The following is a 22,543-nucleotide window of genomic DNA, read 5'->3' as shown; positions in this document are numbered from 1 at the left end:
AGATTCTCATCTAGCGACGTGTAACACAGTGGACTTGGTGTTCTTGCTGTAATCGGCTACTGGGGGAGGAGCCGCCCGACGGCAGCCATGGGTCACGGGGGTTTGTGATGTCCGAGCCCTGCGACGGACCAGGAGAAGGTTACGGAGAGAGGCGGGACAAAGACGTTCCTTGGTTCGTGGTTGGCTGTGGGGATGACGAGCAGGACATGGGCCAAATGGAGGCAGGCATGAAGAACGAGATGTTTCGAGAAGAGGACATGGAGGACTGTGAAGATGAGTCGGTAGGTGGCGGACACATACACACACACACACATACACACATACATACATACATACATACATACAGTGTTCAAGTGAAAATATCCAATGGAAAAAGAGGATTTCATTTTGGACCAGGACGCCAAAGCGTTGGTCATTTTTGGGGTAGTTTAACAGGCCTGGACATTTGAAAGAGGAAGGTTTTATTTGGAGTGGAAAAAGAAACGGTAGACACAAATATACAAAGGCCGGCGTGAGAACAATGCAGTAGATAAACGCCTTTAATGCCTCTGGCAGCTGGAAAAGGACTTTATGTAGAGCTGTGTTAGCTGCTCACTTACTTCCTATGAGTTCCTCTTTTTCTTTGTGTGCCTCTGATGGTTTTAAGTGAGTTCCATCGAGTGAACAGGAAGCAGTTCAAACTTCTAGCTGCCCTCAACCACCGTGCCACAGCAGCAGAGACTTTCTTACTTATTATCTTGTGGGAATCTAAAGTTGGTGTCATGTGATCTCAAGAATCAAATACATTTTCCATGCATGCGAAACAAGTCTCAGCCTGCTGATGAAGCAATGACTTCCTCCTGTTTGTCGTACGCAATGGGGACATTTTCAGGATGCGTTCGATGACCTGATGGTAATAAAAACGCAGCTGTCATCATTCATAGTTATCTAACTCTTATTATAGCATCAATACTGGCCCTATGAAGATGTAAAGATCATTGCATACTATAATCAGAATTGAGGGTTGATTATAAATTGGATAGAAAAATATTTTCTTAATTCCACTGGCAAAATAATATAAAGGTTATGTCTGCGATTTATAAGTATGAACATTTGTACCAATTAAGTACATTTTATTTCCAGAGCCCAATATCACAAATTTGCCTCATGACACTTTAATTCCAACGCGTATATGATGAAAGTGTAGCTGCCGCCGTTGCAGGTCACATGACACCTTAGCTTCAAGATTCAAGCTGTTTTTACTGTCATATGCACATATAACAGACAGTTATTCTATACAGTGAAAAGCTTATTTTGCTGGGTCCTCCTAACACACAGAATTAGAATAAACCTATGGTTAAAAAAAGGCACAATAGGAAAATCCTTAGGAAATAGAGGTTTTTTTTTTTGTCAAACAAAGCTCCAGTACATTTTGAAAAGCCACCAAGAGTCGTCCCATGACCTCCATGCTCTGCCCCCCTGTCCCAGCCGCCAGAGCGGCAGATCGTGGTCGGCATATGTGCCATGATGAAGAAGTCCAAGTCCAAACCCATGACTCAGATCCTGGAGCGACTCTGCAAGTTCGACTACATCAGCATGGTGATCTTCCCCGAGGAGGTGATCCTGGAGGAGCCTGTGGAGAAATGGCCGCTCTGCGACTGCCTCATCTCCTTCCACTCCAAAGGTACAAACACGTTTAAAAACGTAAATAACATTAAAGTAACAATGTAAAATTGATAAATAATGAAAACATATTTTTGGTGTGTTGGTAGTGAGAGTGAAAAACAGGGAAATTAGTTTCCAGTAACAAAGATGGGCTTCTGACATGTTTTTTTTCCAACCCTAGTTTTAAAGCATTTATTTCTGCATGTGCATACTCGATAAGCCCCGCCTTCTTTTAGAGAGCTTGCCAGGTTTGTGTCAAACTGTTTGACAGCAACCAATACCAGTTTATGGGAATCTCTTAATGGGAGAAAAGAAGAGTGCTGTGGGAATCGGATATATCTATTTATGGCTTGTTATTCATTTTATGACCTCGTGTGGCATAGAAGATGGAGCTAGATGAAGACTATCAATGTGTGTCTATCGTAAAGGATACTCTTGATCACATTTAGAGCTCAAACATTATTTAAAGATGCTAAGTTTGATATTCGGAGCATATTCATTGCCTCCACACGGCTCTCAACATGGCGACAGCTGAGAACGGCAACAGTGATGACAGATTTAACTGTTTTCCATGAGACTGTTTTTCCCCTGAGTTTTTTTTAAAGAATGAATGTTTGGAATTGTTTTCTCAGACCATGGGAACACAGTGTGACTTGTTGCTGTTATTATTAGAAAGTAGAAACACTAATATTTCCTGCAGACATGTTGCCTTGAGTGTGTGTTTTTTTTTTTTCATCACTCATCGTGTGACATGTCAATAATTTGCTAAATGCATAAAAGTAAAGTTAAGTAACTTACTCTACATATAAAAGCTTCAAGCCTGTTTATAAATACATTAAGAAGAAGCGGCGATGACAAAACTTGTTCATTTTTAACTTTCTGTTAATAAAAAGGAGAGAACTCCTTCAACCTGTCGGGTTCGCTGCTGGAATATTTATGAATTTACAACGTGTTGTAAAACTTAATGAGATATATCTGATGAAAGCCCAATAAATGTTTTAAATTAGCACATTTTTCAGCAATAAGAAGAGTGTATTTAAACTGTGCTTTTCCTCTGACGCACTTGTTTCCCCACCATCTTGTAAGTCAAGAATGGAAGTTACTTCTCCCATTTTTTTCTTCTTCATTATGTTTCAAATTAACTTTTGTTGCTTACGTTACTTACTTCAGTTGTTTGCTGGTTGATTTAAATAATGAAGATGCTTCATGGGTTTGATTTTCTTTTTTCATGTGACTTTTTTTAATCAGGTTTCCCTCTGGACAAAGCAGTGGAGTACGCCAAGCTCAGGAACCCACTGCTCATCAACGACCTTAACATGCAGTATTTCATACAGGACAGGTACAGTTTACACACACACACACACACACACACACACCCCTCGGTGGCAGGTCTGAACACATGTGATTTGTTGTGCTTGATAACATATTGAACAATGTTTTCACTGTTTGTCCTCATTCTCTTCCTTCTGTTTCTTCCTTCTTTCCCTCCCTCCTTCCTTCCCTCCCCCCTTCCCACACACACTCACACACACTAGTCGTACAACTTCATTGAGATTCACCGTCTGTCTCTCTCTCGCCAAATCTTTTATGCAACTCACAATTGTCTTCCCGTTTCTAATCAGAGGAGCGATCACATGAGAGGAATGAAAATGACATAATTGCTATTATTTTGAAATACCTTATTCCTGTTTTGCAACCCAACCCCAGAAACATACAAATACATGAACACAAACTCACTGTGGGCATCCTTTCGTTTGGGTGCTCTTTCTAATGGCATTGGTTTCCCTGTCAGGAGGGAAGTGTACCGGATCCTGCAGGAGGAGGGCATTGAACTGCCTCGCTATGCCGTGTTAAACCGAGACCCCGACAATCCTGAAGGTACTGGGTTCCTATTTTTTTCTTATTAATACGTTTGCATGTGTGATTTATCATAACAAACTAAAACAAAGCCATTGATTCCAGGAAAAATGTATCGGACGATAAATCTATGATTTTAAAGAAGCATACAGGATTTAATGGGTTCATCCTATGAGTGGATGAGAAAGGCATTGTGGGTGTGCCGCTTGCTGTCGTGCCTTCATTGTTTTAGCATGCGTTTCAAACCAAAGTCTCCCCGTGTGCAGAGTGTAACCTGGTGGAGGCGGAGGACCACGTCGAGGTGAACGGGGAGGTGTTCCCCAAACCCTTCGTGGAGAAACCCGTGTGTGCAGAGGACCACAACGTCTACATCTACTACCCGACGTCTGCCGGAGGCGGCAGCCAGAGGCTCTTCCGAAAGGTAAGTGACGCTGGAAAAACAGTTCAGTCATTGGCAGGCGCTCCGATCCAGAGCCACTTAGGACAAGGAAGCAGGAGGTCAGCTGAAGGTCACGCTGCTTAAAGATGCCCCGACATGTGTGGATGGAATTTTTAAATGATGGAAAAACTCCTTTTTCTTTTTTTTATAAGGTGGAAAAAGATTTTAATTCCCAGGTCTGTGTGTCTCTCTCTCTCTCTCTGCTATAGATAGGGAGTCGTAGCAGTGTGTACTCCCCAGAAACCAGCGTACGAAAAACGGGCTCCTACATCTACGAGGAGTTTATGCCCACGGACGGTACCGACGTGAAGGTACGGCGCATGTTCACTCCGTTAATTCACTCGTAACTCGTGCTGAAATGTTAAAATCCTGACGGTCTCCGTGTGTGTCTGCAGGTTTACACAGTGGGGCCAGACTACGCCCACGCGGAGGCCCGGAAATCCCCCGCCCTGGATGGAAAGGTAGAGCGGGACAGCGAGGGGAAGGAGATCCGGTACCCCGTCATGCTGACCGCCATGGAGAAGCTGGTGGCCCGCAAAGTCTGCCTGGCCTTCAAGGTAAACTTTAGTCATCACGTAGAGGTCTGTTCAGCTATTATTCTTGTTCAGAACATTGGAAAATAAATATCTATGCTCCTCATTATGAGCGCCTGGTTATGTAAGGATACATAAAGATAAGATAATTTTAATTATAAAACAAATGTCCTGCATTTCTACACCACACGAACAAGCCAAATGAAATCGTCTTAATTTTTTAGATTGAGGGTGCTATGAAAACCATGCATGCATGGGAATAAATTGCAATTTAATAGGCAAAGTGGTTGTTGTTTGCATGATTTATTCTTTTCTTATTGTTCTGTAAACGGGCCTGATTTTAAAAAAACAAAGAAAAGAGTTTTGAGATTTTCAAGGAAACCTGCATTTTTTTTTTTTTACTACATTATTTGTATATATATATATATTCATGTGCTTGTGGTCATTATCTTTTCCTTTTTGTTATTGCTTCCCAAAAATAGCATTTATTTTTATAATAAACACTGAACTGACGAAGACACTTGCAAATGACACGGTAGTACAAAATGTAAACCCTACTTTGGTGGTTCATTTCTACCTCTTTACTTAAGATTCCATCAAACACAAACACCAACAAAGAGCTCATTAAACCCACTTTAAAATATGTGTAAACCAATTACTGTGAACACACCGTTTCAGAGCAAATGGGGAGGATCTGTGGTGTTTTCATCATTAACATCCAGAGCTCGTTCAGTGGATTCAGGACAACACTGAACCACAACAACAACAAGAGGCACAGAAAATCAATAACAGAGGTTCTTTGTATTTAAGTACAGCTCCTAATATTATGACTTTGTGTGTTACACAGTATTCTCAAAGACATTGTTCTTAAGTATGAGCCCAAATAGAAAATATTCCTTTTCAACAAACCAATAAAAAAACCACTTCTGGCTCATCTCTTGAACTCTTTCCAGCAAACCGTGTGCGGGTTCGATCTCCTCCGAGCGAACGGCCACTCCTTCGTCTGCGACGTCAACGGCTTCAGCTTCGTCAAAAACTCCATGAAGTACTACGACGACTGTGCCAAGGTCCTGGGGTAAGAGACACGTTTGCATACTATCGATATTTGTTTAGGCTATTTATCGGGTTTTTGTTTATTTTGAGCTATTTCATAGTTTTAAAATCCCATTTTTGTGTTTCTTTTTATACTGACTTATTGATATATTTGGTCAGTTAACAAACACATTTATTAAGTTAAAAGCTTTTATTGTGAAGCTGCAGCAGCAGGAAGTCTTTGGTTTGCTTTGGCATGAAACTCATTTTGCTATTGCAGTTATTAATACTCCATATTTAATTATATGTGATTACTACAATACTTTCTTAGTAGCCTCAATCACCATTGTGTTGCCTCCTCTGGTGGTAGTTAGTGGCTTAACATTTATTTAAATTAAATTTTTCAAGATTATTACTTTAAAATAAAACTGATTGGCACACGGAGGAGCCAGCTGGATGAACATGAAACGGCATGTTTACCGTTCTCTCTGTGATGTTTACCTTTTCTACCTGATTCCAATGCTCTTAATTTTGAATGTGATAAAGTCAGTTATTTACTTTCTTCCTCTGCCTCACCAGGAACATGGTGATGAGGGAGTTGGCCCCTCAGTTCCACATCCCCTGGTCCATCCCCATGGAAGCTGAAGACATCCCCATCGTCCCAACAACCTCAGGAACCATGTATGCACTAAATATTATTACATGTATTCAATTTAGATATTTATTAATTAATTTATATTTATTAAATAAGTATACCTATGTAAGTATATAAATATGTATATATATATTTATTAATTATTTATATATATTATTTATTTACATACACTTTATTTACACATTTTATTTAATTATTATATAAATTATATTATTTGAAATTTAATTTTGAAATAAATGTTGAGCTTAAACTTAAAATAAATGTAATGTTAAAATACATTTCAATGTTGGATGAAAGCTGTTAAATAAAATTAAAAAAGATATTATTTCTCCATGTATTTACTCGTGAGAATAAATGAGAATCTGTGGCTTCTCGTCCACAGTGACCCAGTTGATCATGAGCCGTGTGTTTCAGGCTCTCATTGGACGCTTGTAGAGACAGTGAAATAACGTTTTCATGCCTTTTCATGTCGTCTCCTCCAGGATGGAGCTGCGCTGCGTCATCGCCATCATCCGCCATGGAGATCGCACACCAAAGCAGAAAATGAAAATGGAGGTCCGACATCCTCTGTAAGTCTCCCTGCTTCAGCATTAAGATCTCTTTCTCTTTCTGTCGAGCACATATTTGATCCGTTGTGAATTCTTTTATTTATTTATTGCCAAAATCATATGAAAGATGTTTTTGTCACCTAACTATGAAATAATGGATCAGAAGATTCAATCGCAAGCTATGTGACGAATGTACTGATCTCACAATCTGGATTTGTTCAGTTTATTATATTTTTCGTCTGTTATTCTATTTAGTAGTAACTTAACAATATTACATTTCAGCATGAACTGCCTTCTCTTTTCTGCCCTTAAGCGAGAACGAGTCTCTTTACATACTTATTTTTTAGGGATAAATCAACATGTGAAATGCGTTGGATTTAAAATATGTTGCCCTTGTTTAAGGTGACTGTATTTCCTCAATATTTCTGTATTATTCCATTTGTCCTGCACAGATTCTTTGAGTTGTTTGAGAAGTACGGAGGCTACAAGTCAGGAAAACTAAAGCTGAAGAAGCCAAAACAGCTTCAAGTGAGTCGACCTTCTTTTCCCCACTGTCCCTTTCCTCTGTTTATTTTTGTATTTCTCTGGCAGATTATGACTGAATCCCTTTAAGTATAGTGAAAGGTTTCAGAGGACACAGTTTGCATTCATCACGCTTCATAATTATTACTCAGGATGTCTCACCGTTATTGCTCTGTCGTCTAAATGTTTACACTCGGCTCGCCCTGCATTCATCCCGTCACCGTCTCCAAAGATAAGAGCGAAATTACCCCCAAAAAACTGTGTCCCGTGTTTCCAGGAAGTGCTCGACATCGCCCGCCTGCTGCTGGCTGAACTGGGCCAGCACACCGACTGCGAGATCGAGGAGAAGAAATCCAAATTGGAGCAACTCAAGACCGTCCTGGAGATGTGAGTGACGCCTCGCATCGAACGCAAAAAATGAACACGCGAACGCCACGGCGTCGAGGGTCGTCACCCGTCACCCGCTTCCCGTCACCCGTCACCCGCTTCCCGTCACCCGTCACCGGCGTCATTCATTCGCAGTCGCCGCAAAAACTTGCTTCGGGTTTCGGCCATCTTTTTCTCGTGCTCGCAAACAGACACATGTTGACCTTGATTCCCTCCCTCCCTCTTGAGTCTCTAACTCTCTGCTTCCTCTTTTCCTCCCTCCTCTGACTCTCTCCTGCCCACCCATCCCTCCTCCTGCTCTCTCTCCTAAAGGGAATCCAGCTTGATTCACACTCAGTACGCACCCGGTCCCCTTCTCACTTTTAGAGGAGGAGGCTTCACCTCCCTCCTTTTCTTTAGTCTACCTAGACTGTGCGTACAAAATATTAGGAATACCTGTTCTCTCTCTCACACACACGGACCTAAACAATTGTAGATGAATGGGTATAAACAGGGTAGAAGATAGTTTAAAAAAAGCTAAATTAATTCAATATTTTGAAGGTATTCCTAATGTTTTGCCATTAACATCCATTCATTCATATCAATTAACACCGGACACACACAGTCAAATGTCCTTGATAATTTCACTGTGGTTCTCTTTGTGTGTGTGTGTGTGCTAGTGCGCGTGTGTGTAAATCGGTGTGTGCTGTGCTACTTTGTGTGCATGCCGTTCTCACCACATTTCAACTGGACTCCAGTCAGCATTTCCACTAATTGTAGTGATTTGCTGGTGCTGGAAATGAGTTCAACAACATAAATAATCTGGAAGTCCCGAGACTGTCAAATTCAAAAAGGAATGCAAGGTTCAAAATAGTTTATATTTTAAAGTGCAAAGGTATAATACATTAAAAAAAGGACATGCAAGTCCACTGTAATTCACACTACACTTAGAAGTAATCCACTTGGGGATTAATAAAGTATATATCTATGTTTTGTTGGTCACAGCAGTGATTTAAAATATGCATTACTTCTCTGAACCCACAACCCACTGTCACCCAAAGTTGCGTTTTCTTTATAAAAAATTGCCAAAATTACACCATTTATCAAAGCAAGAAACTGATATTAGCGTCACATTTAAATGTCCAACAGTCCTCCAACAAATTAATTGTGCAACCAAGCGCTTCGTCATAAAAAATAACCCAAATTTAAGCTTGAAATGGTGGTATTTCATCCAAATCAGATGATTTATGACACAAACCAGAGTCTGTAAAAAACATTAAATCCTGTGCCAAGAACGACTCAGCTGAGACCAACAGTCACGAGACAAACATTAAAGCTTTATGTGAAATAACTCCAAGCCTAAAGTCGTAAAAAATGACAAGAAAATAAACTCACATGGTCGGAGGTTATTAAAGTGGAAGATGTATGAAAAAAGACTGAAAAACACACATGCACGTTTTCCTGTTCATGTTCTTACTGAGTTTGTTATGGACATAAATAAATACTAATAGAATTAACATTGCACTCGTCGGCTCACGTGGTGTGATGAAATTTACCATCAAGACCAAGCGTCGGACCTGGGGTGACAGGGCCTTTTCAGCTGCTGCACCCCCCCTCTGGAACGCCCCCCCATCCACATTCGTCAAGCTCCCACCCCATCGTCATTTAAGCAAACCCTCAAAACACACCTCTTCAAACTCGCCTCCACCTGCTAACCCGTGCTCCCTACCCTCCACCTGCTAACCCCTGCTCCCTACCCTCCACCTGTTAACCCCTGCTCCCTACCCTCCACCTGCTAACCCCTGCTCCCTACCCTCCACCTGTTAACCCCTGCTCCCTACCCTCCACCTGCTAACCCCTGCTCCCTACCCTCCACCTGCTAACCCCTGCTCCCTACCCTCCACCTGTTAACCCCTGCTCCCTACCCTCCACCTGTTAACCCCTGCTCCCTACCCTCCACCTGCTAACCCCTGCTCCCTACCCTCCACCTGCTGACCCCTGCTCCCTACCCTCCACCTGTTGACCCCTGCTCCCTACCCTCCACCTGTTAACCCCTGCTCCCTACCCTCCACCTGTTAACCCCTGCTCCCTACCCTCCACCTGTTAACCCCTGCTCCCTACCCTCCACCTGCTAACCCCTGCTCCCTACCCTCCACCTGCTAACCCCTGCTCCCTACCCTCCACCTGCTAACCCCTGCTCCCTACCCTCCACCTGCTAACCCCTGCTCCCTACCCTCCACCTGCTAACCCCTGCTCCCTACCCTCCACCTGCTAACCCCTGCTCCCTACCCTCCACCTGCTAACCCCTGCTCCCTACCCTCCACCTGCTAACCCCTGCTCCCTACCCTCCACCTGTTAACCCCTGCTCCCTACCCTCCACCTGCTAACCCCTGCTCCCTACCCTCCACCTGTTAACCCCTGCTCCCTACCCTCCACCTGCTAACCCCTGCTCCCTACCCTCCACCTGTTAACCCCTGCTCCCTACCCTCCACCTGCTAACCCCTGCTCCCTACCCTCCACCTGTTAACCCCTGCTCCCTACTCTTCACCTGCTAACCCCTGCTCCCTACCCTCCACCTGCTAACCCCTGCTCCCTACCCTCCACCTGCTAACCCCTGCTCCCTACCCTCCACCTGTTAACCCCTGCTCCCTACCCTCCACCTGTTAACCCCTGCTCCCTACCCTCCACCTGTTAACCCCTGCTCCCTACCCTCCACCTGTTAACCCCTGCTCCCTACCCTCCACCTGTTAACCCCTGCTCCCTACCCTCCACCTGTTAACCCCTGCTCCCTACCCTCCACCTGTTAACCCCTGCTCCCTACCCTCCACCTGCTAACCCCTGCTCCCTACCCTCCACCTGTTAACCCCTGCTCCCTACCCTCCACTGCAGGACTAATTCTGTTGCAGCTTCTCCAGTTTTTTCTTATTTTATTTTTTTGGGATTGTTTGTTTTGTTTCTATATTTTTGTTTTGTTCTGTTTTGTCTCTGTCAAGCGTCTTTGAGCATCTGGAAAAGCGCTATATAAATTAGATGTATTATTATGATTATTATTATTATTATTATTATTCTTTGCGAAAAGAAATCCCACCATTCTTTTCTAAATTTACCACTTAAATCTCAGAGAATATCCATGTTTTTTGTCTTGGAATATTACCCCTCCTGGTCTTTTGATGTTCCAAAATATCTGCTGAATTATTATAAAACATTTGCTAATACTTGTACTTGGTTATGTGGATGATCAGTGTGTCAGATATATATATATATATATATATATATATATATATATATATTAGAAAAAAGGTGTTGCCTTGGTCTATCCTAACTTTAAGCTTTTGTTGGAATAAAAGTCAGATATGTGCTTTGAAATATTGAAACATTATTTTAAATGGGATAACACTTTTTTGTGTTTCTATGCGTCTGTCTCTCTGTACGTCTGTGGGCGCGTGCGTGTGTGTGTGTGTGTGTGTGTGTGTGTGTGTGTGTGTGCATATTAAAATGTGTGTGTGTCTTGTGTCTCGCCAGGTACGGACACTTCTCAGGCATCAACAGGAAGGTCCAGCTGACCTACCTGCGTAACGGCCAACCGAAAGCCTCGAGCGAAGAAGAAGGTACAAAAACACAGAAGTAGTATTTAAACTTCTGGTAGCACAGTGTGAGTGTGTGTCTGTTGTGTGGTGAAGGTACTAAGGTCTAAACGGATGATCCTAATCATGAAATAAAAGATGACTCAAAATAAATGCTAGCTGAAGAAGTAACTTCTTTTCAAATATATATTTTATTAAAAGAAATTACCAGTGTAAGTCATTTTAACTTTTTTATGAAAAGATGGAGAAGGAGAGAGGAAGTTAAACTTTTGATACAGCTGAGGAAGCTTAGAGCCAGGAACATTTTAATCTCTAAAACATTTTAGCAACTGAAAAGTGCAAAATTAGGGGATGGACGCTCAATATATAAAATGAAATATCCAGTTGTATCCTTTTAATTAACAAATAGGCTGTTTTTAGGAATATATGTTGTATGTAAATCAGGCTTTAATTGATATATATGAACAAACCTTTGTAAAAAACCTTCAGAGTATAGATGAGAATGAAACTGGAAAGTTTGGTTTATGTAAAATCTGCTTAAAGTGGAAACACATTTCGAGATAACAGCCTTTAAAAGATGTGTAATCTAAAATCCCATAAATTAAAAAGACCCTGCAGCTGCATAGGGAAACGATTCAACTAATATCATTATTAAACGTCCACTTTTAAATACTTACATTCAGACAATTATGTTAATTAAACAATTAAAGATGCAAATGATGCATTATCTAATGTTTTATCTTTAGTCGTCTCCCTTAATAGGCGTTTCTTTCAAATACTGCAGGTAAATAAACAGACATCCACATTATTCCTCTGCAGATTTCCATTTTCCCACATTCCGAAGTTGTATAAAGTATTTTTTGTATATTGATCGCTGATATGAAACGTTTCCCCTGCTGCTGTTTTTCAGACTGTAAGAAGGACGGTCCGTCTCTGCTGCTGGTGCTGAAGTGGGGCGGCGAGCTGACGCCTGCAGGCCGGGTTCAGGCTGAGGAGCTGGGCCGGGCCTTTCGCTGCATGTACCCCGGAGGTCAAGGTAAACACGGGGGTCAGATGTACTCCAGAGGGATCCTGACTAAATGTAGTTCTCCTGTCGTGAAACACAGATTCTATTAGCTGCCTTTTGTGAAAATCACCTCTTAAACATTTATGACTTGGGGGAGTGTTGTGTACATATGCACACATGGTCCATAATCATAAGCAAAAAGGCACATAGACATTCATGATTGCAAAAACCTCATCAAAGGTAACTTCTTCATAACTCAGTCAGGATGGCTCATGATAATCATACAGCTCCTGTCTTTCCTCTCACGTGCACCTTCACTCATAAAAGTCTATTTCCAGCCACTCGCAGCGGCGCCATACACAATGCCAACGATGCATAGCTGACATTCTGCACAGCATGACAGAGGAGATCGAAGCTGGAGGTTGTTTTACACTCGACTGGCCAGGTTTTCCGGCTCGGTCTTTCTTCTTGACGCGTTGCCTCCACTTGGACTTGAACACAACAATAGAAAAGATGAAGCACTAAGACTTTAAACAAATACGAGCATAGCGTCTGAGATGTCACGCAATAGGTTACAGAATGGGCGTTGGAGCTAGAAAACCTTACAGTTGGATAACAATAGCTTTACAGCCTCGACAGTGTGTTTTACAATAATATGTTAGTGAAATAATACTATATAATTACACTATATGCTCAAGTTGAGCCTTGAGGTTGGACTCTATAACCCACAGAGCGTTTATATATCTCTCTGTTGTATTGGCACAGTTTGAATGGGTTCAGGTGAGTTTGTTTGTGTTGGGCAGCACCTGCTCTTCCTCTCTCGTCTCCGTCACCTTCTCTTTCTCTTTGTCCCGTATCGCTTCCCTTCCCAAAGCTGAGCTTTGATTAACAGCCGTTTCCTGTTTGTCCGTCTCAGTGAAGACACGCATGCTGTGTGGGGGTGAAAGTGAAACTAACTAGTCTGCAGCACCGGCCACGTTTAACAGAGTACATATAGTACACAGAGTACATATAGTACACAGAGTCCATATAGTACACAGAGTACATATAGTACACAGAGTCAGATCAGATGAGCGAGTCCATGATCTGGGCTTTGTAGAATATATGTCTTATATGTCAAAAGCACCACAAGAAAGCGAGTAAGTGGACCTTGAGAGTTAAGATTGTATCGCCAGCTGCTTCAACACTCTGGTGCAAAGGTTGCAGCTTTTATTAATTATTTTTTTATAGTCAAAGTGACGACCGTCATAAAGATTAACAGCGTCTTCATATCCGCAGCCAAGAGACATGAACTCCATGAGCTCTTTGTTGCTGCTCTGTCCTCTGCAGCTGAGCAAACCTGACCCAACCCAACGAGGTGCTTTGTGCTCTGCATTCAGTTTCTCTTGAGCTCTTTGTTGTGTTATTCGTAGATGACCTTCCTCTCCGCCTCCTCTTCCTCACGCTTGGTGTGTCATAGTGGATGCAAGACGACCTGAAGCAGAACTGAAAGTAGACGCAGTAGTCTGTCCCTGAACAGAAGGCTGTCTGTCATCACTGTTTTCATGCTTCTTTCTCCTCCACAAGTTGTGTCTATTAACTCTGCTCTTCTCTTCTGACCTGTGGTCGCTCTGTGTAAACTACTAGCCGGTAATCGCCGGTCCGTTGGCTGCGAGTCCCCTATTGGCTTTGGTAAGAGAAAGGTTTCCTGGACGTCGCCGCTCTCTTCCACGCCTTTCTCATCCCTCGCGTTTTGTCATTCCGTCCACTAACGCGCTCTGATGTCATCGTGTTTTGTTGTTGTTGTTGTTGGTTCATTTCACCCGGCGACCGGCCCCGTCTGCCCCACATCGAGGCTGCTGTGCTGCCGTGTTCTTGAGATGATCCACTGCAGCCGCCGTTGTCTTTGCTCTCGCAGTTTGGTGCTGTGAGCTAACGCAGATCATCTCACACTAATCCCACTGCTTTTTTTTTCTTCCCATGGGGCCTTGGGCTGTTTTCTTGTTTGATGAAAGCCAGTCTAGTTTAGCCTCAATTGTATAACATCAGATTTGGCTGTAAACTAAAGAAGAATGCATGAAGCATCAGTGTTGGCATGCATCTCCCTCCTACAGCTACATCCATTTTAGTATATTTTACTCCTTATTTTCTTTCCTCCAGTAGGTTAATCTAAGGTATTTGATCTCTCCTACAGAGGAGCCGTCTTCGGTAGTTTTTGGGGGTTTACTCAACATTTGTTCACCTCACTTTCATTTTATTTTTTGTAGCTTCGAGGAAAACTTTCCCCACAAGATGACCAGAAAACATAGTTTTTCAAAGTTTTTTTCAAACGGAGAATCAACAAACAGAGTAAATCCTTGATGGATTTAAACTATATCAAAACAACCGTTAACTCGCACACAAATCCAAGTCATTTATGCTCATTACTTCCCTAACACATAAGTATTATTATTAAGTAAGAAAATAACGTTATAGTAAATCTCACGATCTCACGGTCAGTTAACCAGGACGCTCCACCCTGTGCTCGCTCTTCTAGGCGACTATGCCGGGTTTCCAGGCTGTGGCCTCCTGCGCCTGCACAGCACTTACCGCCACGACCTGAAGATCTACGCCTCCGACGAAGGCCGGGTGCAGATGACCGCGGCGGCTTTCGCGAAGGTACTTTTGCCCCTAAACTACACGCAATACTTTATGTGTGGCTCATGGTACCGAAACACTTCAGTGAGAACTTCTGGAAATGTTCCCTACGCCATATTTCAGAGATGTAAATGATTTATTTAACTTTATTTATTTGATGTGGACATCACAATGGCATTAGAATTCCTAGCACACATCTATGCACAAAGGAAAAAACAGATGCACTGTGTTCAGTATATAGCGAATGCTAATTTCCAACACCTGTCCACAGGAGGCTTTTTTAAAATAGAATAAAATGTGATAGAATTAAAAAAGAGAATACATCCACAGATACATACACAAAGTAAAGGTTAGAGGTGTTAAATGTGTGAACAATGTTGTTTTTCTCTTAATCATGATATAAGACCTTTTATTAATGTGATTTACAACATGTTTTACCATATGAGAGCAGTGGTGGTCGAGCGAGCAATTGGATTGGCGCCAGAACTAAAATCTGCATCAGAAGAATACAACGTTAATTTCTGATTGTTGCACAAACGGATGCACCCACACCTCCTCCCAAACTTGCGGGAAGTTGCCGGATGTTGATTGAATGGAGCCCACGGTGCTGAGGGGTGTGACAAAGTGGCAGCTGTTGCAATTAGACTAAATGCAACAGCTTATGTCTGTAAATGCCTCAAAGATTTTACACACAAAGAAAAAGTTAAGATACTTGACGGGTTAAAGGAAAAATGAGGAAGAGCTCAGATGAGAACACATCAAGGTCGCTCTAACCAACAGTACAAATGTCCCACAGGGATCCGGTTCAAGTTCTCTGGTTTCTCTTCAGGGTCTGCTGGCTCTCGAAGGGGAGTTGACGCCGATCCTGGTTCAGATGGTGAAGAGCGCCAACATGAACGGGCTGCTGGACAGCGACAGCGACTCTCTGACTGACTGCCAGCAGAAAGTGAAGGCCAGGCTGCACGAGATCATGCAGAAGTGCCAGGACTTCACGGAGGAGGACTATCGGAAGGTGTGTGGCAAAGGTTCAGTTCAAACTGTTGGCCGTGCTCTCAAGTCCAAAGAATTGAGAAAATATTGTTATGCGACTAAATAACTGCCCATACGAATAGAATGGTGTTCAAGCTGAACCCAGTGGGATAATAAATGCAATAAAGGGTCAAAGGCGGTAAATGTTTTATGCATCTGACATATTATACCTCTTTTGTTTTTAGCTCACTAACTTTAGCAGGATAAAATCTCTTTTCACACATAATAATAGTATTTGTTTGACGGTATATAGAAGCTAAAGGTTCTCACTGGGCTGACTCAGTGGTGTTCATGTCCTTCTTGACTATATTCATTAATATCATGTGTCCTCCTTCTGTTTCCATTGTGTCCCAGTTGGCCCCGTCTGGCAGCCCGTCGCTGGTGAACTCCATGAAGGTCATACAGGATCCAGTCAAAACCTGCGACAAGGTGTACGCCCTCATCCAGAGTCTCAATTCGCAGATTCGCAAGAGGCTGGAGGACCCCAAGTCTGCAGGTGTGCACAAGTCGTGCAGTAGAAAAGAAAAAGACGGAAGCCAGAAAAGGTTAAAAAAAAAATATTTTTTATGTTGATGTTCCTCAGACCTGCAGCTGTACCACAGCGAGACGTTGGAGCTGATGCTGCAGCGCTGGTCCAAGCTGGAGAGAGACTTTCGCATGAAGAACGGCCGCTACGACATCAGCAAGATCCCGGACATCTACGACTGTATCAAATACGACTCGCAGCACAACGCCTCGCTGGGCCTGGAGGACACGCTGGAGCTGTTCAGGCTGTCCCGCGCACTGGCCGACATCGTCATACCGCAGGTTCTAGGCGTCTTTTGGTTTTGTAGCACACCTGAGGTTCCCTGTCTAGAAGATGGCGCGCTTCAGCTCTGCACACCTAGACAGTTTAATGATGTGCTTTAATCGCGTGGGGGTTCGCCAGTGAATGAAAACCATTTTTCCCCTTCGAGCATTAAATCAAACTTTAGTGATCTCTGTGGGAAGATTGAAATGTTGCACCAAAAAAAGGTAGTGTGACTCAGCAGAGAAAAAATCAAATAACTCTTTGAAGTAGGTCATAAAATACAGCAATTGCTTGTGGAAGTGACACAGTATAATTCACAGTAACAGAAACCCCATTTTAAGGCCTCCATGCATGAATATAATATATTAATACCGGTTATCCGGCGTGTTTTACTCCAAAATCTGCTGAGATAAGAATCCATCTCCTCTTGAACATGAATAATAAGGAGTTTAGAAAGAAGTGGATGAAAGTGTTCAATTTGCGTCATCTTTTTTTTCCTCATATCCTCCACATCAGGAGTACGGCATCAGCAAAGCGGAGAAACTGGACATCGCTCAGGCTTACTGTGTTCCTCTGATGAAGAAGATCCAGCTGGACCTGCAGAGGACCCACGAGGACGAGGCCGTCAACAAGCTGCACCCGCTGTGAGCGCGCCCCGTATACAGGCCAAACACACAACATGCAGTGTGTGTTTGTGCAGGTGTGTGGAGGTCACCGCGTGTTGACGGGGTCGTGTCCTTTCTCTCTCCCCCCCTCCCCCCCTCTGATGTTCAGGTACTCTCGCGGCGTGATGTCTCCCGGGCGCCACGTCCGGACGCGCCTCTACTTCACCAGCGAGAGCCACGTCCACTCGCTGCTCAGCGTCTTCCGCTACGGGGGGCTGCTGGATGTATGTCTGATTTATTTATTTATTTATTTTTTTTTGTATCACCTTTTTTTGGGAGGGTATTTTGTCGCGACACATTAATAAAACATGTCCTCTAAATCTTAGCCAAGAGGCTTTTTTTAAATCTGTAGTCCCAGAGTAGATTCACAAATAGATGCAAAGCAGGGAAATGTCAACACAGGATGGAGTTTGATGGGTTTCAGGACTCAAAAAGCAGAAGTCTTACTTACTTTTGTTTATTTATTTAGTCCTCTTTTTGTCATTTACAATGTTTTGTTGTGTTTTTTTCTAAAGATTGAGAGTAAAAAAAGCAAAAGTCTGATGTTGGCATTATTTATACATGGACTTTAGTTTAGTTTTAGTTTATCAGAAATATTCCAAATTTCATTGCAGTCTTCACCAAATGACCACTGAGCTGCTTCAAAGAAACTTACTTTACAACTATGAGCAAGGATTCAATATCATTGTATTTTGAGTAATTTTATGTGTTTTTTGTGAGTTTTTTTTCTCATGTAATGTACACACACATTTGCTATTTTATTGGAAAATCCTATGATATTGATAGAGCTACATTACCTAACCCCAACGGGTACTATATTCTGCTGTTCATCAACATAACGCTTATGAACATTATATATTCTAAAAGTCTCAAGCGCTTCTTGTGTCGTGGAGGTGTGATGACTATGGAGCATACATACCGTCAGCTGTGTGTTTGTGTCGTGAAGTTGCATTTACAGAGTGTGTTTTTGTTTGATTACCAGGATGAGAAGGACCAGCAGTGGAAGCAGGCCATGGACTACCTGAGCGCGGTGACGGAGCTCAACTACATGACGCAGATCGTCATCATGCTGTACGAAGACAACAATAAGGTCAGCCGGCGGAGAGCCGCACAACATTTACACTCTTTCAGTCTCGCCGCCGCAGTTTTCTGCACGGACTTCTCTTCATGTCTGTGAATCCGTGTGGCGAGCAGGACCCTTCCTCAGAGGAGCGCTTCCACGTGGAGCTTCACTTCAGTCCGGGAGTCAAAGGGTGCGACGACGAGGAGAACGTGCCGCTTGGCTTTGGCTTCCGCCCGGCGTCCTCAGAGGTGTGTGGACCGTCTTAGTCAGGTTGTTGTTGCCTTCAGTTGTATTCTAAAGGTCTGAGGTTGGTTCAGTTTGCAAATCTAGAGACAATCGTATGTTGAAAAAGAGCCAAATGTCCTTCAGTTGTGGTTCATGACTCATTAACAACTTTCCAATAACTTCACACTTTTTCATGAGACTTTGTAGCAACTTCCTGTGTACATTTGGAAATGCAGTTTTCACTGAAAAAAGGTAACATTAAAAAAAACTAATCATAGTACCGTACCTTTTTTTTTATTTTCCTCTTCTCTGACCAATCAGAATCAAGACAAAAAGACCAACCAGGGCAGTCTGGAGGATCTCTCCCAGGACCAGCCGGACGAGGCGCTTCCTCTCTCTGAGCCAATCAACATCCAGCGACGGTCCCCCATGATCCGCAACCGGAAGACGGGCTCCATGGAGGTACCAGACCCTGTAGTGTTGGATATACTGCTAATGATGATATTTTTCCTTTTCCTTTTGGTTTTGCATCAGAAGTCTAACGGTTTTGTTTAAGTGACTGAGAGACGTCAGGTCCCTAAATGTGCTGTGGCAGCCGTCTCCGTCTTAACCCCTGGTCTCCGTGGCTTCACTCAGGTCCTCTCTGAGACTCCTCCCACCCAGCCCTCCAAAGGAAGCATGTCCCACCGACTCTTCCCCTCCACGTCGCGCCAGTCTCCCGAGATCAAACCAGCCAGTGGCCTAGGTGGGCGCCTCATTTTGTGTGTGTGTGTGTGTGTGTGAGAGAGAGAGAGAGAGGGTGTATGCCAACAGACACACTGACCCCACAACACATTTGATCTCCAGCTGTCATCACTGATCTTCTCCTCATCACTAGCTCCGGCTGTGACTTCTCCCTCGCCCTCCTATCCGTATCTCTCTCTCTCTCTCTCTCTCTCTGTGTGTCTCCCGTTATTTCTTTCCGTCTGTTTTTCGTTCCCCCTTTTATTTCCATCCCCCCGCCCTCCCCTCCCTCCCTCCCCCTCCCTTTCTGACGGCCACATAGCTTCCATCCCAGCTTAGCTCTTAGCGGCAGCCAAACGGGATCAGACTCCAAACTATGTAGGCGAGAGTTCAGCGTTCGCAGCCAGCAGAGCGACCGCTGGTGTCGCGTAGCGCTCAGAGACGCTTCCCACGATAAAGTGACAACATAGGGAACATACTGAAGGTGTGTCTGTCTCTTCTTTCAGAACGGGAAACAAATCAAATTGAATCATTATGTCGATGTCATTGCAGAGCAAACTTTGCACGAAGGAATCAGGACACAGGTTATGTTTAATACTGTGTGTACTTTGTACTATAATGTACAACTGACAAAGTGAAAGCGATTTAATACAAAAGTAAAAGCTGTTGGAAGCTGTTCCATTTCCTTTGTGTATTGCATTCTGGGACAAAAATGTACCTGAGCAGCAAAAATCAAGCTTTTTTTTTTTTAATGTAAACGTAGAACATAAACAGCTGTAATGTTACCAGACCAAATATTTAAATAGCAGTAAAACATAAGGCAACATAAACAAGCGCATATTAAAGTTATATTTAAATTCACATCATTGCATTTGCAGTGCATTGTGGGGAAAAAACTACATAAATTGTAAGTCAGCAATAAGAACATTTGCAGGAAATGTCTTTTAAGAATTAGTCCTGCATAAAAAAAATTATTATATACAAAAAAATCATGACCCCAACCTATGGAGGTACAGAGTGAAATGTGTAGATATAAGGGCCCATTGTGTGTATTCATGGGCAGCTGTAAGGTACGGCACATGCTCCACAGTCTAACTATGTTTTTACTGTCGTCTTAACCTTAAATAAGATAAAACTTTGACAACAGTAAAAACATAGTCTTGCTCATATCGTGCTGGATGTTCATAGTTTTGATCAAAATATCTTTTAAAAGTGATTTTTTTTTTTTCAAAGACTTTGCTGAACAAATACATACAATAAACACAAGTATTGGAATTAATTTGGGGTTCCTACGACGACTCAAACACAGGGGAAAAGAAAGAAAACTGGTTCCACCGTGCTGAAAGGGTTAATCGTGAGACATACAAAGTTAAAATGTTCCAAATCGGGTGCATCAGAGGTCTTTGTAAGAACCTCTCTGGGTGCCTCGGCCCGATCTAACCTCTCCCCTAATAACTGAGCCCTTAAATGACTCTGGTTTTGCCGTGTGTTCACATTTCAAGGGCAACTGAACGCTAACACGTTGACACTCGCTCGAGCATTAAAGGCCGCCGTCTAAATCAAGTGTGTGTAAAACCGTGAGTGGAAGGAAGAAACACTGTGTGTGTGTGTGTGTGTGTGCTTTACTGGGAATTACAAACCTGCGTCAACTGCTTCTCTACTCTGTCATGACCTAAAAGACACACTTAAACTAAATGGAAACGTTGGTTGAGGGGAAGGAAGCTTATTGTAAGACCACTCCAGATTTTAAATAAATTCTCAGAGGCAATCAAGTGTAATCATCTCAATCAGGCAGACGGCACAACACAAACGAGCGCAGACGGAGTCTAAAAGTGCAGCATTGGTGTCGTCTTCCTCCTCCCTAAATGTGTTAATCATCCTGTCACTCGGTGCTTTATTATCTCTCGCATGAATGCAGATTGTTATGTGTAGCACGTCGTATGTGTTCATCAGCAACAACACTGACTTTGCACAGGCGAGAGCAGCAGGTGTCTGGACGACCTTCTCATGCCTCCACCCTGTTTACAGGGCAAATAAATACTTATTTCAATATGTTAAAATGGAAAAAAAGTAGGATATTTATTTATGGGGATTGGCTGCTGCAGTTTCTGAGGGTTTGTTGCACAGCGGGAGTCTGAAATAATCCCTTTTCCACACTCTGCTGCTTTTTTCTTTTCCTCCATACAAAACACACACTCTGCATTCCCTTTTGCCTCGTTTCCACACACACACACACACACACACACGTGCATTGAGCGGTTCAGATACCCTCTAGCGTATACGTCATGATTTCAAGGAACAGATAGCAGCTTTATTTTCAGATAGTGCGTGATTTATTACGCTATTTGTTCACGATAAACCATTTATTGAAACTGCAGGGCTTTCACACAGCTGCACGTGATTTTTTGAAAGCATCAGTTTGTTGTGGAATAATAATAATAACAATAATAGCACGGTGTGTAAATACTCACCTCCCTCCTCACACAGGGTCGCTCTGCTCGGGCCTCTTCAGTGCCTCGGCCCTCGGCGTGTCCTGTAGCGCCCCCAACCTGCGGGACTACGTCCGCACGCACCACCACCTCCACCGGAAGCCGCCCCTGTCCCCCGGCAGCCTGCCGTGCCAGATCGGCATGTTTGGTACGTTCGCGCCACTCTCCCTCCTCCACGAGGCGGGTCTCCGAACTCTCTTTCTGGCTTCCGAATACCTTCTACTTTTCGCTCCTTAATCTTCAGATACTTCAAATTGTTTTTGGCACATTCGGTATTGTAATTTGTTTTTCCCTCCTGGTTTTTTTTTCTTTCCGCTTCCTTTCCCCAAAACGACCCAATTTCAATCCGTTGCGTCACATTTCCGCGTGGAGAGTGATTGTTCTGTGCAGCAAATGCTGAGCGAGCGACCTGCCGGTGGACTGTGGATCTGTATTCTGATCGGTGTGGTGCCGGATCAGCATGCCCGCTCTGTCTGCTTGGGTTTGACTGCATTGAAGTGTTCACTCTCTCACTCTCTCTCTGTGCATGTTGTTTTGCACCCATTTAATTTCATAATCCACAGAAAAGTAGTTTTTGAAGTCTGGCTTTTTTTATTTCTCCACTAATCGCAATTTACGGTAATCCTTGTGTTAAGAAACTCAGCCTGTTATTTGGAACCGATGTATTTTCAGCACCTTTTTTAAATCCTCCAGTCGCATTCTCCCTCCCCACCCGTTTGCCTCAGCCTCGTGTTGGTGATGGTGAGTACACGCAGGT

General features: G+C 43.2%; 1 protein-coding gene across 1 annotated transcript in view; it reads left to right on the top strand.

The window, feature by feature from the left end:
• Positions 1-107: 107 nt before the first annotated feature.
• ppip5k1b (diphosphoinositol pentakisphosphate kinase 1b) overlaps positions 108-22,543 on the top strand; it is a gene marked incomplete at its 5' end in the record, with an annotated part of 33,961 nt that continues 11,525 nt past the window's right edge. Inside the window, 26 exons of the mRNA XM_079223118.1 lie at positions 108-281; positions 1,468-1,663; positions 2,893-2,983; positions 3,437-3,522; positions 3,768-3,922; positions 4,150-4,251; positions 4,336-4,497; positions 5,427-5,548; positions 6,085-6,186; positions 6,643-6,729; positions 7,161-7,236; positions 7,508-7,617; positions 11,119-11,204; positions 12,091-12,216; positions 13,813-13,857; positions 14,702-14,823; positions 15,632-15,814; positions 16,186-16,327; positions 16,415-16,638; positions 17,138-17,265; positions 17,396-17,510; positions 18,269-18,376; positions 18,481-18,597; positions 18,896-19,036; positions 19,211-19,319; positions 21,785-21,934. Coding sequence (XP_079079244.1) covers positions 108-281; positions 1,468-1,663; positions 2,893-2,983; positions 3,437-3,522; positions 3,768-3,922; positions 4,150-4,251; positions 4,336-4,497; positions 5,427-5,548; positions 6,085-6,186; positions 6,643-6,729; positions 7,161-7,236; positions 7,508-7,617; positions 11,119-11,204; positions 12,091-12,216; positions 13,813-13,857; positions 14,702-14,823; positions 15,632-15,814; positions 16,186-16,327; positions 16,415-16,638; positions 17,138-17,265; positions 17,396-17,510; positions 18,269-18,376; positions 18,481-18,597; positions 18,896-19,036; positions 19,211-19,319; positions 21,785-21,934 — 3,259 coding nt within the window. The remainder of the gene's footprint in view (positions 282-1,467; positions 1,664-2,892; positions 2,984-3,436; positions 3,523-3,767; positions 3,923-4,149; positions 4,252-4,335; positions 4,498-5,426; positions 5,549-6,084; positions 6,187-6,642; positions 6,730-7,160; positions 7,237-7,507; positions 7,618-11,118; positions 11,205-12,090; positions 12,217-13,812; positions 13,858-14,701; positions 14,824-15,631; positions 15,815-16,185; positions 16,328-16,414; positions 16,639-17,137; positions 17,266-17,395; positions 17,511-18,268; positions 18,377-18,480; positions 18,598-18,895; positions 19,037-19,210; positions 19,320-21,784; positions 21,935-22,543) is intronic.

The sequence above is a fragment of the Taurulus bubalis genome (genome assembly GCF_910589615.1).
Source record: "Taurulus bubalis genome assembly, chromosome: 9".
Lineage (NCBI taxonomy): Eukaryota > Metazoa > Chordata > Actinopteri > Perciformes > Cottidae > Taurulus > Taurulus bubalis.
This window is presented reverse-complemented; position numbering and strand designations above follow the sequence as displayed.